The sequence below is a fragment of the Mobula hypostoma genome, chromosome 1 (genome assembly GCF_963921235.1).
Source record: "Mobula hypostoma chromosome 1, sMobHyp1.1, whole genome shotgun sequence".
NCBI lineage: Eukaryota > Metazoa > Chordata > Chondrichthyes > Myliobatiformes > Myliobatidae > Mobula > Mobula hypostoma.
Genome location: NC_086097.1, coordinates 17453514 through 17470056, shown reverse-complemented (window position 1 = coordinate 17470056; position 16543 = coordinate 17453514). Strand labels below are relative to the sequence as shown.

Genomic DNA, 16543 nt, shown 5'->3' with positions numbered 1-16543 from the left:
CTCAATCTTCTACATTACAAGGAATAAAATCCTAACCTATTCAATTTTTCCTTATAACTCAGGTCCTCCAGACCCGGCAAAATCCTTGTAAATTTTCTGTGTACTCTTTCAACCTATTCACATCTTTCCTGTACGTAGATGAACAAAACTACACACAGTACTCCAAATTAGGCCTTACCAACTTAGACATCTTCAACATAATATCCCATCTCCTGTACTCAATATTTTGATTTATGTAGGCCAAAATGCCAAAAACTCAAAAACTCTCTATGACCCTATCCCCCTGTGATGCCACTTACAATGAATTATGGACCTGTATTCCCAGATCCATTTGTTCTACTGCACCCCTCAATGCCCTACTGTTGACTGTGTAAGACCTACCCTGGTTGGTCCTACCAAAGTGCAACTACAGTATTCACAATTGTCTGCATTAAATTCCAACTGCAAATTTTCAGCCTATTTTCCAGCTGGTTCATATACCTCTGCAACCATGATGGTGTCACCTGCAAATACGCTGATCGAGTTAACCACATTATCATCCAGATCGTTGATATAGGTGACAAATAACAATGGACCCAGCATGATCCCTGTGGCACTCCACTAGTCACAGGTCTCCAGTCAGAGAGGCAACCACTTACTACTACTCTCTAGCTTCTGCCACAAAGCCAATGCCTAATCCAGTTTACTATCTCATCTTGAATACTGAGTGACTAAACCTTCTTGACCAACCTCCCATGCAGGACCTTGTCAAATGCCTTGCCAACATCCACTGCCTTGCCTTCATCAACTTTCTTGGTAATTTCCTTGAAAAACTCTATAAGATTGGTTAGACATGACCTACCACACACAAAGCCATGCTGACTATCCTTAATCAGTCCATGTCAACTCAAATACTTATATATCTGGTTCCTTAGAATACCGTCCAATAACTTTCCCACAACTGATGTCAGAATCATTGGCCTATAATTTCCTGGTTTCGGTTTAGACCCTTTTTAGAACATCGGAACATCACTGGCTATCCTCCAATCCTCTGGTAACTCTCCTGTCATGAAGAATGTTTTAAATATCCCTACTCGGTCCTTGGCACTTCTTAACTTGACTCACGCAAGATCTGATGGAACACTTTGTTAGGCCCTGGGGATTTATCCACCCTAATTTGCCTCAGGACAGCAAACACCTCCGCCTCAGTAACTGTATAGGGTCCATGAAGTCGATGCCACTTTGCTTCACTTCTATAGACTCTGTGTCCCCATTTCTTTTGGCTTCACACATGGATTACCATTCTGATCTTCTAAAGGACCAATTTTGTCCCTTGGAATCCTTTTGCTCTTAACATATCTGTAGAATCCCTTAGGATTATCTTTCACCTTGTTTGCTAGGGCAATCTCATGCCTTCTTTTAGACGGCCTGATTTCTTTCTTAAGTGTTTTCTTGCATTTCTTATACTGTACTTCATAAACACCTCAAGTGTTCCTAACTGCCTATACTTGCTACAAATGCCCTCTTTTTTTTAACCATGGCCTCAATATCTCATATCATGTCAAAAAATTATTTGGAGACACTGGAGAGTTGGGAAGTGATTTGCAAGGACAATAACAGAAATGACTGAGTGTTATAACAGAGGTCTTTACAGTTATAAAATATTTTAATATTGTGATTCTACTGGTGGAGAAGATCAAAACCAGAAGCCACCACTAAAATAATCAAACAACAAAGATATACAGTACTTTATCCTGGGAGTGGTAGGAGAACATGTGGTACAGTGAAAGAAAACTCGACAAGCATGTGAAGAAGAAATAAGATATTATTCTAATAGATTAAATGGAGAAAGAATAGGTGAGGCATAAGTGGAACATAAATTGTCAACAAAGTCTGACTTTGAGTCCTGATGAAGGGTCTTGGCTCAAATGCTGACTGATTTTATTCCTTTCTACAGATGCCGCCTGACCTGCTGAGTTCCTCCAGCATTTTGTGTGTGAAAGCTCTGTTTCTAATATATATTCTGCAGAATTCCACATTCATGTAGAATATATGCTTGTGTTGAACTACTTTTATAGATTTCAAACATCATCTGCTTCAGGCAGATGCATGTAATAACTATTTTTTAAATACACTATAAAGGTCAAGCATTAGATTCAGATGAAAAAATCAAGTAAAACCAACATCTGTTTTACTACTGAGTCATGAAATGTCTTCATTTGTTTTGAGAAGTGTTTTTTGAACCAGTACACTGAAAGAAAAACAAACACGACTGTTGATTCCTTGTCTTCAAGCCTTCAAGCACCCACTCCCACCCCATTCCTTTTCCGTAGATGGCTTGTTCTCCAGCACAGTAAATTATAGAATAATTTCCATGTTTCTACTGAATAATGAACATTAAACATCAAATAAAATAAAAATAACTTATTCACCAAAAAAAAATCAGTGTGAGGAAAGCCAAGTGTAGTACGGTAAGAGCAGTCACATCATCAGTGACCACATTTTAGGAGTGTGTAGGATTTGGCACCCTTGTCTGTCCTACAGTTTATATTGGTTGCTGTCCACAGTCCATTGTCTTGCCCTAGGCCTAATTCCAAAGGCTGCAGTAGGTTCAAGTTGATCTAGAGTTTTATAGTTTATCAAATTTAGAATCAAGAAATGGAGGTTAAATACTCAAAATTAGGAATCTAAACCTCTGAACTTTAAATAAGATATACAGCATGGATCATGGTATTTCCATACCTAAGGCCAGGGATGAACTGCATAGATAGGTAGATACTTTATTGATCACAGTAGCATTACAAGTGCACAACAATACACATATTAGAAGAGTAGTAAAAAAAATGAAAAATAAGTTACCTTCAAAATGAGATATACAAGATTTACAAATCAAAGATTAGAAGATTTACAAGATTTCCAAGTTCACACTAATAAGATGGTAGTGCAAGAATTACTGTAATATTATACGGTAATAGCTGCACATTCACACCGTCCAGATAAGAAGTGAGGTAGTATTGCACAAGGTGTCCATGATAACAGGGATATAGAGAGTTAAAAAATATACAGAGCTGAAAAGAGCTTAAACAGAGCTCTGGTAAGCAAAGATTAATAACAGTCTAACAGGAGAGGGGTCATCACTTCCTCGGCTTTAAGTTGACTCATTATAGAGCCTAAATGCTAAGGGTGAAAATTATTTCATATAGCACTCTTTGGAATAGTGCAGTTATCTTAGTCTATTACTAAAAGTGCTCCTCTACTCAGACAAGGTGGCATGCAGAGAGTGGGAAATATTGTCCAGAATTGCCAAGATTTTGCAGAGGGTCCTTTGTTCTACCACAGCCTCCAAGTATGTCCAGTTTGACTCTTATACAGAGCCAGCCTTTCTAGTCAATTTATTGAGCCTGCTGGCATCACCCATGTTGATGCTATTGCCCCAGCACACCACTGCATAGAAGACTGTACTGGTGACAACAGACTGGCAGAACATGTGAAGGAGAGGCCTGCAAACTCCAAAAGATCTCAGTCTCCTCAAGAAGTAGAGACAATTCTGGCCCTTCTTGTACACAGCCTCTCTGTTGGTGCTCCACTCAAATCTCAAGTGATGCACCTCTAGGTTCTTGTAGGTCCTCACCATCAATAGTAACAGGGAGCAGTATAGTTTTGATCTTCCTAAAGTCCATTACCATCTCTTTTGTCTTACTGATGTTGAGCTGCAGATGATTCAGCTTGCACCATTTGACAAAGTGCTTCACCAGGGTCCTGTATTTATCCTCCTGTTTTCCCTTTATACACTCAACTGTAGCTGAGATTGAGAGAAATTTTTCATTAAAACAATGAATAGCTAAGATCTTGGTTGTGTATCTAGTCATTTTTATTTGAAAGCTAATGGAAAACACAGCAAAATAAAGATTTATTATTCCTCTTATACAGTCTCTCAAGATTCAGAATACTTTTGTTTCACTGAAAAATGGTCTTTGTTTTATGAGTTATGGGGAGAAGGCAGGAGAATGGGGGCTGAGAGGGAAAATAAAACAGCCATGATGGAATGGTGGAGCAGTCTTGATGGGCCAAATGGATCTAATTCTGCTTCTATATCTTATGGTCTAATTGTCTAATGTAAAAGAGCTATTGCACATCAGCTACCATGCTGCCCTGAAAAAGCAAGGACTTGGTCTGATATTAGAGAGATGCAAGATAATTGGAGACAAGGCTTTGCTGCATAGGTTACACACACACACACACACACACACACACACACACACAGTACACAGTACACAAAGTACACACAAGCCATGATCATCCCCTAAAATGAGCTCAGATACATGATCTAGCACACACACTTTTTCTCAGATGTTCCCTCAGTCGACCTATTTTTAACCCTTTTCCCCTATCTGCTTCCTCAGTCTCCCCACTCTCTTGCTCCTCATCCCTCTTAGTACCTGCCTCATTTCTCACCTTCTTTCCTGTTAAACCATTGTCTCTTCCTTCTCTTGATTCCCAGAAATGTACTCATCTTCTCTACTCCCCAGTCTCCTGCTGCTAGCTGTTCAAAGTTCAAAGTACTGTTCACCCATCTAACAATGAGAGCGCTTAAATAAGAGAAAGTCTGCAGATGCTGAAAATCCAAACCAACCCACACAAAATGCTGGAGGAACCAGCAAGTCAGGCAGCATTTATGGAATGAATGGATAATGAATGTTTTGGTCCAAGACCCTTCTTTAGTACTGAGAAGGAAAGAGGAAGATTCCAGAATAAAAAGGTGTGGGGGGGGTGGGAGGAGAGGCTAGCTGGAAGGTGATAGGCGAAGCTACATGGATGGGAAAGGTCAAGGGCTGGAGAAGTAAGAATCTCAGAGGAGAGAAGAGTGAACCATAGGACAAAGGGAAGGAGGAGAGGACCCAGGGTAAGTAATACGTAGGTGAGAAGAAGCAAAAAGGTCACAGTTGGGAATAAAGGAAAGGAAATTAATTTACAGGAAGCTACAGTCGATATCCATGCCATCAGGTTGGAGGGTACCCAGATGGAATATAGGGTGTTGCTCCTCCACCCTGAGGGTGGCCTCATCTAACTTACTGACTACTGTGGCTTGCCTTCTTTATGTTTGGCCATACAATAGCCAATTGTCCTGCATCTACCTAACCCACTTCCCATCCTAACAGTTGCGCCACCTCAAGCCTACAGCCTAGCCCAAAATGCCGAAACCTCACCTGGAAGAAGTTCAAGAAATCTTCATCTACATTCTTGTTGCTGGTCTTTGTTGAAAGACTGCAATCTTCAATTAGGTCCCTGAGTCTTCCTATTCTGGCCCCCTTCCCCCTAACTGCCTCTCTTGAAGACTGGACCAAATAGGTTAAATTAAGCAAAGTGAAGACAGGCTGGCTCTTTCATTTATTAAAAATCATTTATCCAGAAGAGGCATCAAAGATGAACGAGAAGCGTAAGAATATTATGCTCTCCTGCAGATCAGTGGGAATGCTGAGATACAGCATCATTTGAATTACAGTACTACCATGGTGAGGCGCATGCTGCTCCTTTCAGGATAACTTCCTGTCACTGTTGTGATTAGTACTAGTTCTGCTTCCCTGAAGCTAGCAGCACCAACCAGTACCAGAAGCACCCAGAATGCTACAAGAAATATCCAGTAATCTGGCGAACAAACTACTTGAGGTGATCCATGCTGGGATTCAAGGCAGGTATTAGACAATAATTAACAAATTTAAATAGACACCTACTTATTTAAAGCGAATAGGCAGGATGCCTGCAAAAAGAAACAACTAAAGTGTGAGGAATTCTATGCACAACAGTGAAAAGCAAAAAACATTATTTTTAGTTCCCCTGCTCAATTTTTCCTTTGCCACCTATTTTCAACATATCTATTCTGATTCTTCCAAATATATGACCAAGCCATTTTATTTTCTGTGAATGAGGCAACATTTTTCTTATGGTTATGGGTTTTCATATAACAACTTGAAGATCAGAAGTTATGGACTCCCGCAATCTATACAATGAACAAGTCCACACTCACTGGATCTAAACATTGTAATGATAGCAAGCTCTAAGGATTCCAATCTCCATTGCTGGGGCTGGTTGGAATTTACTTAACCTTAGCGGTATGAGCCACAGGCATGAATGTTGCCACAATATCAAAAATTATTTTTTCACATGGACAGAAAATGATATTTTACCCCACATTACCGTTAGTATTTCCTTCAACATCACTATTAATGGCAAACACAAATGAATTAGCTTCATCAATACAGTGGATGCAAGAGCAGGTCAGAGACAGATAGTAGTTTACCCTCAGATACCCCATAGACTTTCCACTCTTAATAAGACATAAGATAGAAATATGACTGTATACCCTATCTATCTGGATGAAGGCAGCTCTAAGACCTCTCAAAGAACTAGACAGCTTTCAGGAAAAAGCTTCCTATTAGTAACCATAGACATTCAATCACTCTACCAATGGAAGAAAATAGTTGCAGTACCATCTACAAAAGTGTGAGGAAGCATCTACAAAATGCACTGCAGTTACTCATCCAGGTTACTCAGACAGAACCTCCCAAACCCACAGACTCAACCAGCAAGAAGGACAAGGACTACAAGTGCATTAGTGTACCACTATTTGCAGGTTCCCTCCTGGTTTTCTTTAATTTAGAGATGCCTTTCTGGCCCAATGCAAGCATGCCACCTAATTACACTCATGTGACCAATTAACCTACTAACCCAAACAACAGGAATTCCGCAGATGCTGGAAATTCAAGCAACATACATCAAAGTTGCTGGTGAACGCAGCAGGCCAGGCAGCATCTCTAGGAAGAGGCGCAGTCGACGTTTCAGGCCGAGACCCTTCGTCAGGACTAACTGAGTCCTGACGAAGGGTCTCGGCCTGAAACGTCGACTGCGCCTCTTCCTAGAGATGCTGCCTGGCCTGCTGCGTTCACCAGCAACTTTGATGTATGTAACCTACTAACCCATATGTCTATGGAACATTGGAGGAAATTGGAGCACACAGAGGAAACCCAAGTGACCATGGGGGAGAATGTACAAACTCTTTGCAGATAAAGGCAGAACTGAATCCAGGTTGCTGGAACTGTAATGGCCTTACACTACCTGCTAACACTATCATGCTGCCCCTCGGAGAGTTGCTCAACATTCTGATCTGGAAATATGTCACTACTTCTCCTTCAACCCTAGGTCTTATCATGGAACTTCCTACCCAACAGCACTGTAGGAGTATCTTCACTAGAAGGAATGCTGTGGTTCAAGAAGTGGCTCATGTGTGAATGGAGAAAGGCAATAAATGCTGATCCTGCCAGCAAATCATAGACTCTGAAACATGGACAATAAAAATAAGCTAAGTGGCTCATTTGTCTCTTGTAAAACATGAAAGGATTGTCATTTTGATTGTGTTACGATTTCTATTGTGTTCTCCTGTGAAAGCAGTTTACATTCTCAGAAAGTGAATACCTGGTTTTATTTCCATCCTCTTTGCCTGTCAATTTTAGAATATCTTTTCTTTTAACAATAATAATAACAATAACTTATTTATAGAGCACTTTTCATACAAATGTACTTCAAAATGCTTTACAATGGCATAAAGTACAAACAAAAAATAAAAGACAGAACAATGTTAGTTAAAAGCAAGGTTAAATAAATAGGTTTTGAGCTAGCCTTTAATGGCATCAACTGGGTCTGCATCCCTTATAGTTTTAGCTACTGAGTTCCACAGTTTAACAGCGTAGTTAAAAAGAAGCTGATAGGCGAATTTTCTGTTGGGGGAAGTTGTTTAAATTTAAGAGACTGGGTTGTGACTTTAGTAAATATGGCAGTGTAGTTCTGTGAGTTATGTAAACATGAAAAATGTAAATGCATCAGTTCTTTGAATCTTATGAACTTGTACATGTTGAGTACAAGAACCCCTAACCTCTTATTCGAAATTTCTTCAATCAGAAGTTTATTTTGAACGCTGACATGATGTCACAAATGGAAATTTCTCTGTGCACCACAAAAAGTTCTAATAAGTGACCTCACATATGTAATAAACAGAAGTTAATGAAAAATAGAAAAACACTGCATGAAGAATGAAGATCTCAATTGTGTATTGTAAGAGCTGATTCGTCAACATCGGAGTGAAGATCTATTGCTTAACGGTATGCTGATCATGAAACAAGCAAAGATCTATTAGGACAAACTGAAAATTGAATGTAATCGTGAATATTCAGCAGGTTGGTTACAGAAATTTAAGAAAAGGCACAGCATTACTTTTTTAAAGCTTTAAAAAAATTTAGAGATAAAGAGTCTACTGATCATAAAATGGCAGAGAAATTCACTGATAAGTTTTCAAAGATCATCACCGATGCAAATCTAACACCAGAACAAGCCTACAATGCAGATTGATTTTATACTTTACATAAAACCTAAAAAAAAGTAAAATACAAATACCTTTTAATCAAAACACAGCAACGTAGGTGGAGACTGAAAGCCTGTTGCTGTTTGTGTTGTTCAACAGCTGATTCAGGTGTTCTGATGTTGCTGTTACTGCTTTTGTTACCCTACACATATTATATTTTCAATATATTAATGTAATCATTTTTACTGTTAAGTACATATGTGTGATGAACAAGTGTAAGACAAAGACTGCTTACTGGTAGCGCATACTGTAAATTCAAAGTCAGAAATGATGGCAATCCCAAGCTATCTCATTATCTATTCCAAAATCCTAAACACTTCCAGCCCCAAACATTTCAGATAAGGTGTACTCAACCTGTACTTAAGTTTGTTATTATTACAGTAATGCAATCATTCAAATATTTTATATGTGTTGTGCGTTCTATTTGGGAATGGTTTAAAAAGTTTAAAGGGTCCATTGGCAAGCTGAGTGAGCAAAGACAATGGTCATAGTGTCATAGTGTCACACACCATGGAAACAGTCCTTCAGTCCAACTGATCCATGCTGACTGAGATTCCCATCTGTCTGGGTTGGGACCATATCCTGCTGAAGCTTTCCTATCTACCTGTAAGTACCTGTCCAAGTACCTTTTGAATGCACCTGCCTCATCACTTCTCTGGCAGCTCATTTCATATACTGACCACCCTCTTGGTGAAAAAGCTGCCTGTCAGTTTGCTATTAAATCTCTCCTCTCTCATCTTAAACCTATTGTCATAAGGTGGGCGTTGATGGCGAACCCAAATGCAAGACACAGACACTTAAATACTAAGAACAGGACTAGGTTTATCGAGATAGCAAGGTGAGGAAGGAAGAAACGACACTGGACATTGACACAGCCACTGGACGAGACTAGGATTCAGGGCCTGGGCTAGGACCTGGACAAGGAAAGCAGGACCAGGACAAGGAACTTGGAACTAGGAGCCTAGGCTAGGACTCTGAACCAGAGACTGGACAGGGACCCGGAACCTGGGTCTTGATTCAGGCTCGGACCCCGGATCTAGGCAAGAACAAGACATGGCTACAGGTCTGGATGTGGCTAGGCTACAGGACTGGACGTGGAACTCCTGCACAGGATGAGGCTTATGGACAGGAAGCGAACACAAAGCCTTGACTTGGACAGGAAGAGGTTCTAGGATGTGGCTTGGACTGGACGAGGTTCTAGGACGTGGCTTGGACTGAATGAGGTTCTAGGATGTGGCTTGGACTCGCTGGGAAAGGACACGAAGCTCAGACTTGGCCAGGGCTGGAACACGGCGCCTGGACTTGGTCTTGGAATACAGGAACACAGAGCCTTGGACTTGACCACAGGAACACAGAACACAGAGCTGGGACCCCTCCTTGGGGAGCACAGGACGTAGGGCCAGGACTCGTACACAGAACACGGACACTAAGCATAGGGACACAAAGAGACAGTTCCAAACTCAATGATAGATAGTTCCTTCTCTTGGTGTGGCAAGGCTCCGGTCTCACTCCAGCAGTTGAACTTGATGGGGATACTGACGAGGTTGCAGGCGGAGGTTCAGAAGGAAGCAGAAGGGAAGGGAACAGTCCAGCAGGGAATCTTTGGTTTGAGAGGTATTAATGTGCCAACCCAAAACAAGAATCAGATGCCTCAACTAAGGCACCCAATGGAACAAGGGAAAACAGGAAAACTCGGAAAAAGGAATCGACGGACTGGACCATGAACCGGTATGCAGAGCTCACGGACCAGACCATGACACCTATGCCCTCTAGTTCTTGATTCGCCAACACTAGGGAAAAGACTGTGCACATTCACCCTATCTCCAACACTCACAATGTTATACAGCTCTGTAAAATCAACCCTCAATCTCCTACACTCCAAGGGAAAAAGTCCCAACCCACTCAACTTCACTTCAAAAGTTAGTCCCTTGAATCCTGGCAACATCCATGTAAATCTCCTCTGTACATATATGGATTTCTTAAAAGTATATCCACTTTGGTGCACAAAGCTGTAATGCATATTTTATTATAGTGAACAAGGTTAGTATTATGAGCATTCAAAGGATCCTGGGTGTCCATAATTCCAAGTATCTGAAAGTCAATATGCAGAGCCTACTATTGATTAGGAACGTGAATGCTATGTTTGTCATTATTGTGAAAGGGCTTGGGTACATGAGTAAATCTGTCCTACTGCAATTACTTAGGCCCTATGTGAATCTTATCTACAGTATTATATTTATTGCTGTCTTATTTTTAAGAAAAGATCTCTACTTGCCATGAATGCCACATTAATTCCAGGGATGGTAAGTCTGCTATCTGAGGAGAGATGATTTTTCTAGAGTTTAAGAAGAATGAAAATTCTGATAAAAAACTCAAAAGACTGGGTGTAAGGAGGTTGTTCCCCCTTGCCAAAGAGTCTAAAATCAATGGGTGCTGATTCGGATTAAGGACTAGGCCATCTAGGACTGAGATGAGAATTTTTTTTTCACACAGATAGCAGTGAATCTGGATGTAATTCTCTATCCCAGAAGGCTGTAAAGAAATAATCACTGAAAATAAAGAACCATTTATTTTTGCATATTAAGGGAACGACATTCTGATAGAATATCAGTCATGATCTTGCACAGTGGAGCAAGCGTGAAGGGTCATATGCTCTTATTTTTTGTTATCTGTTCTTTTTCTCCCTTTATTCTATATCCGTACATCATTATTGCATTCAACATCTCCAAATTAAAAGAAAGAACAGTTATCTTATATGTTTTCAATAGGGTAAACACAGGAAGATTTGAGTAAACTGTCTCGGACAGAATCTGCCAAATTATTCATTATATTGTCAAGGTCCCCGTGCATTATTCTTTTAGAACAATTTCAAAATATTCTTACAAAACTGCAAAAATTATGTTGTTTACTGCTTTGGATTCATTCTATTTTTTGAAATGTTACCTTTTTCCACCTCCAATATAAAATAATTGCTTTAAAACAGAACATGATATATGAATATGCAGCATATACAATATAAGTTGCCTTCCACTTTACTAGATGGAAAATGGAATAAAAATTGTAGAGAATGAATGTTTATCATTCAACTGGATCCAACCAGTCCACTTTAATTATTTTCACAGTAACCCTTCTTGTTTCTGTCTAACTCATTTGAAATAAAGTAAAACACTATTCTAATCATTTCAATGAGTTCGCGATCATACTCATAAAATCGCATAGTTGGCACTTGCCTAACATTGGCAGACTCGAAATCCGCTACTCCTAGTGGTGTATATATGGTGTGTGTGTGTGTGTGTGTGTGTGTGTGTGTGTTTGTGTTGATGCGTATTGTAGCGTGCTCCTAGAGAGAAAAAAACACATTTTTCTATTTACCTAAAGCAACAAGGATTATTTGAAACAAGACACTACGAATTTAAGTGATCTCCCTGGGATTGAACTGCTCTTCCCTTCTTGCTTGATCTCAAGAATTCAGGAAGGTTAAAGATGTAATTACAAAGTGTCACACTGCGAAACCATTCATACACATCAGCACAAGCAACTCAAACGTCCAAGTGAAGAAATGCAACGGAATTATTTTTTTTCAGAGATCTGCATTAGCTGGATCCCCATTTGCTGATCTGGGATTTATTACACTGGGACCAGCTGTGGAGACTTGCCGTTGCCACCGATAAGAAGTCATTGTTAAGAAGAGGATTTATCCTCGGTGTTTCGAAAATTGCCATTGGCTACAGAAAAGGAAAAGGCGGCTATTTTTCTTTCTGCAGAAACGATAGAAATATTCCTTCGACCCCACCCCCTCCCTCGCAAGTTAGCTTGTTGGCGCCGTCGTTTTTTTTAAGAGCATGAAGTCATTAAAGCGAGGTTTGTGATTTCATTCTGGCATCACTTATTAAAGCGGGGTCCCTCGTCAACCCTGGAGCCAACAGAGCATAACAGCACGAGACGGGATATTGTTAGCTTGTTAATGCCACTTTACAGAAAAGTATGAACTTCTTCCCAACTCTGTCCAAAAGAACCACCCCCTTTGGTACCATGTTCAATACCTAATTACACCAGTGAGGTCTTTCACCAGTGCATTTCTCTCACCGTGCAAATGGCATGTTTGCCCACACTGACACAAGATCGGTTCAATGTCTAAGCACAAGATTTACCAGCGAAACAAGCTATTTATGACCAGTGAACAATCATACGCAGGTTGTATTGGGCTACCCTTATATGAGTGTGCAGTGCTTCGGGGGATCTGGTGTGCATTTGTAATCTAAACTAAAAATGCCAATCGCTTTTTACTTGCATTGTACAATTTTAACCCATCGATTGCCGCACAATAGAGTTTGATTTCGCCAACTGATGCGAAAGGAGTGGGCAAAATAAACTCTAAACAACTTGAAAAGAGCGAGAAAAGATCGTAGTAAGCTGTAGAGATGTAAATTTAGTCAGCTCCAGCATGGGCACTAGCCTCGTCGTACCCAAGTCATCTTGAAGGGGTGGTACCCCAGAAAGGCGGCGTCCACCATTAATGACCCCCACTACCCAGGGCATGCTCTCTTCTCACTGTTAGCATCGGGAATGAGGTACAGAAGCCTGAAGGCACACCCTCAGCGATTCAGAAACAGCCTCTCTCCCTCTGCCATCCGATTTCTGAATGGACATTGAAACCACGAACATTACCTCACTTTTTTTTCATTTCTGTTTTTTTTGCATTATTTATTGCATTTAACTATTATATATATACTTACTGTATTTCACAGTTTTTCCTATATTGTCATGTATTGTATTTTACTGATGCCGCAAAGTTAAGAAATGTCACGACATATGCCGGTAATATTAAACTTGATTTTGATTCTGATTCTGAGGATGATTTTGCTGTGGGTATCCACTGGAGGATTTATTCGCCTCTTTTTTTTATTAGCAGACGGACTCGGCACATTGGAAATCGGGGACCTGGGGTCTTTGGAAATGTTTACACACAGTTAAGACGAAATGTAAAGAAATACACGTGGAGAGATTTTCTGTACGATACTGTTGCGCCACCTGCGAGTTCAAGCTAGCATGCTCAATGCAAGTGGGATCTTACGACGAATTAACTTGATTAGACAGCGCGGGAAGGTACAGAAATTCAATGTAAACATTAAATTGAGACTGGTTACTGGAGAATGAGGGTGGATTTTATATATTGCAGTACATTTTCTCCCTTTAGAAGTTCAAACCAAAAACAATTTCGGGAGAAAAAGCGCCGTTCTAGTCTTATCATCATGCCCCGTGAAATATTGCAAAAAAAAATTAAAACTCGAAATATAACCTAGTGGCCCATACTTTTTATTTACCGCATAATGTGTTTTTTTAATTATAAAAGTAGAGCGCATAGACCTGCATTAGAGTGCAATGCAATGATTAAAGTTTTTAATGTAAAGTGATGTCGTATTTTATTCAGACTCTCACCCTATCAACCTCCTGGTCGGTGTGCGTCTCCCTTGGTTCTGTCTGGCAATCTGCCTGCTCCTCAACTGAGAAACCGCGGCCGTCAGCCGTGCCCTTGGAGCATCTGAAGCTAGATATCTGGTCCGGACAGGTGAAACTGGGGTGGAAGCGGGTCTCTTCTCCTGTAATGAAACCGGACTACCGCCAGCGTCAGAAATAAAAGCACTTCGTCTTTCGGAGAAGCCGACATTGTGTGTCCATGCCGATGTATGCCTACCACCCTCTGCTCTCCCGAGGTGTGTCCGACTTCTCTCCCGGGACGACACCGCGCTAATCCGGGATGTAATAGGACGACTCGTCCTGGGTGAGGCCGAACTGATTCTCCGTAATGTAACGGGGTTATAATTTAGCGGATTGGGAACTACGCGTCCAGTCCCTGCTGCAACCTGTCCATTTACCCGGGAACGATGAGTGCCGCTTTCTCGGGAGTTAGCTTCTCCACCGAAATCTGATACTGGGCGCGCTGCCCGAAGTAAAACAGGCATGTTAGCATCGGATGGCATCCGAAACAAAACGGGATTTGTCTCCGGACTTCTCTGGCCCCTCAGTCTTCTTCTGTGGCCAGGTAGTCTTGCACTATTCGCTGTCAGGTTGGAGATCCCATGTCCCGTTTGGAGTCCCCAGGACTGTGTTGACTTCCCGCGAAAATTCTCTCGAGACTCATTCGGCGCAGCAGAAAGCCCCAGCACTATCAAAACGGGGATGCAAATCTCGAACCAACTGCGCTCCATGTCACACGCCGAATGATTTCGCGTTCTTCTTGTTGAAAAATTCACTTAATCCTGGTATGTAGTCCTGCAATATAATCCTCACAAGGTTTTGCGTAAAACGCAAAAAAAAGCCTTTCTGCAAAACTGAAGTGTGGACGTATTTCTTGCAAAATAAAATTAAATGGCTTCTAAGTACTTGAAATACTTGAATTTCTCAAGTCGCTCCGCATCCACGTTTAGAAGTTTGCCGACTCTGTTAGGTTCTGGTGCATGTGGGTGACTGTCAGACTCCTAGTCAGTAACTGTGGTTTAAAAAAACAGCTTCTGCCCTGGAGTTTTGAAGTAACTCTGGCTTCCCATTCGGATTCCTTCTGAACCAGGCATTACGTACAGAGGACGCTCTCGCCCACTCTCAATGAACTCTGACGTAAGGACAGAACCTAATTTAGTATCGAGAGAGAAATAAAGACTTAAAAAAATATGCGCATGCAACACCCCGCCGTTTGCTGACAGGAGACGGAGCGGAAGATCAACAACATTCGGGGAAGATCAGCGAACGCGTTAAAGCAAGAATTTAGTCGCGGACCCAAGTATCACTGTTAGTGCGTTTACCCCGCTTGGTTCTTATAATGACGGTCTTAAATGCCATATATTTGTCATCAAACAATTCGCGCTACCCTTTAAAACAGAATATGTTACATAATATATAGAGGGGTGAGCTCTAATAGAGGGGTGACTTCCCGGTGAGAGATGACTGATCCGGCAGCGAGGCTCGTTGCTCGTTTCCTGAGGTACTTTAGGAAGTGGTTGCAATTAAGGAACCACAACTGTCAGATCGCCTTGTGTTGTTCAGGCATCGACATCAGTTAGCGCTTACGCTTTAAATTAAAATTAAAATAATGATTTGCAAAGTTATAATTATATTTAAAAATATTTATCTCAATAAGATATACGGCGTTGAATGCGTCCATTTAAAGAAAAATGATTTATTTTTGGCTTTGATTAGTGTCCGGATGGGGCTTTCCCTAATGCCGAATCCTTCAAGATCACAAACTGACAATCACTTCACTTTCCCTGCCCTCCCCCCTCCCACCATTGCCTCCTCATTTACCCAGATGGTCGATTTTGCAGCCTTAAACAGATGCCGCCACAAATCAGGCAAACTCGTCTGAAAGTTCAAAGCAACCCGAGCAGTGCGGGCTACGAGATTGAAATCTATGCACTCCGAATTGGGCACAGTTTACCCCCTTCTCAGAACAAGCGTGATCCAGTAAAAGACATATTGATCGTCATTTTTCTCTCAGTCCCTAAGATTATTTAGCACCTGTGACTAAAAGGTGCGGATACGTGTTCCCTCCATAACTATTCCAAGACAATACTTTTAACTCTTCCCTACTCAAACAGAACTTCCACGATATCATCCTCTCCTGGAACTCCAAATGATTTTGAATACGAGCCCTGATCTGTCGTTCCTTCCTGATTCCCCAAGATTTGCTTGGTATAAAATTAAAAGCCTATTTAACAACAGTTAATCCGTCCCTAAAGGTTGGGCGCGTTGGGTTCAGGTCTCATAGCTGGGCTCTAACACAGTCTCCAGAGCTACAGCAAGATATCTCAAACTCTTAACGTGCTAATACTAATTAAATATTAGGAGAGTAAATTAAACATTGAAGCATTAAATGCTCCCGTCATCTCAAAATTCAAATGTCATCCCCAACATTTATAAGTCATTTTCGATCCCTTCCTTTTTGAGATGGTTTAATGCGTAAACAAAGAAGCGATTTCTATTAATATCATGCCTAGAGTGGTAAAACGTCCTGGGGCGGTCATTAAAGGAACTGGACTCGGTACATTATTACTGGGACTACTTTGTCTCTTAACCATACTCGAAATGGATTTCTGACTAGACCCCTAATTAAAATACATATGATCTAACACGTCTTTAAATTTCGCATTTACCCTT

The 16543-nt window shown here is 40.9% G+C and overlaps 1 protein-coding gene across 3 annotated transcripts in view; it reads right to left on the bottom strand.

Annotated features, from left to right (window-relative positions):
* The window catches only part of LOC134344379 (latent-transforming growth factor beta-binding protein 2-like), a 510939-nt gene extending 495888 nt beyond the window's left edge, over positions 1 to 15051 (bottom strand). For all 3 annotated transcript variants that reach the window (XM_063044071.1, XM_063044078.1, XM_063044088.1), the window contains exon 1: positions 13832 to 15051. In XM_063044071.1, coding sequence (XP_062900141.1) covers positions 13832 to 14601 — 770 coding nt within the window. In that variant the 5' untranslated portion in view covers positions 14602 to 15051. The remainder of the gene's footprint in view (positions 1 to 13831) is intronic.
* Between the last annotated feature and the right edge of the window lie 1492 nt (positions 15052 to 16543).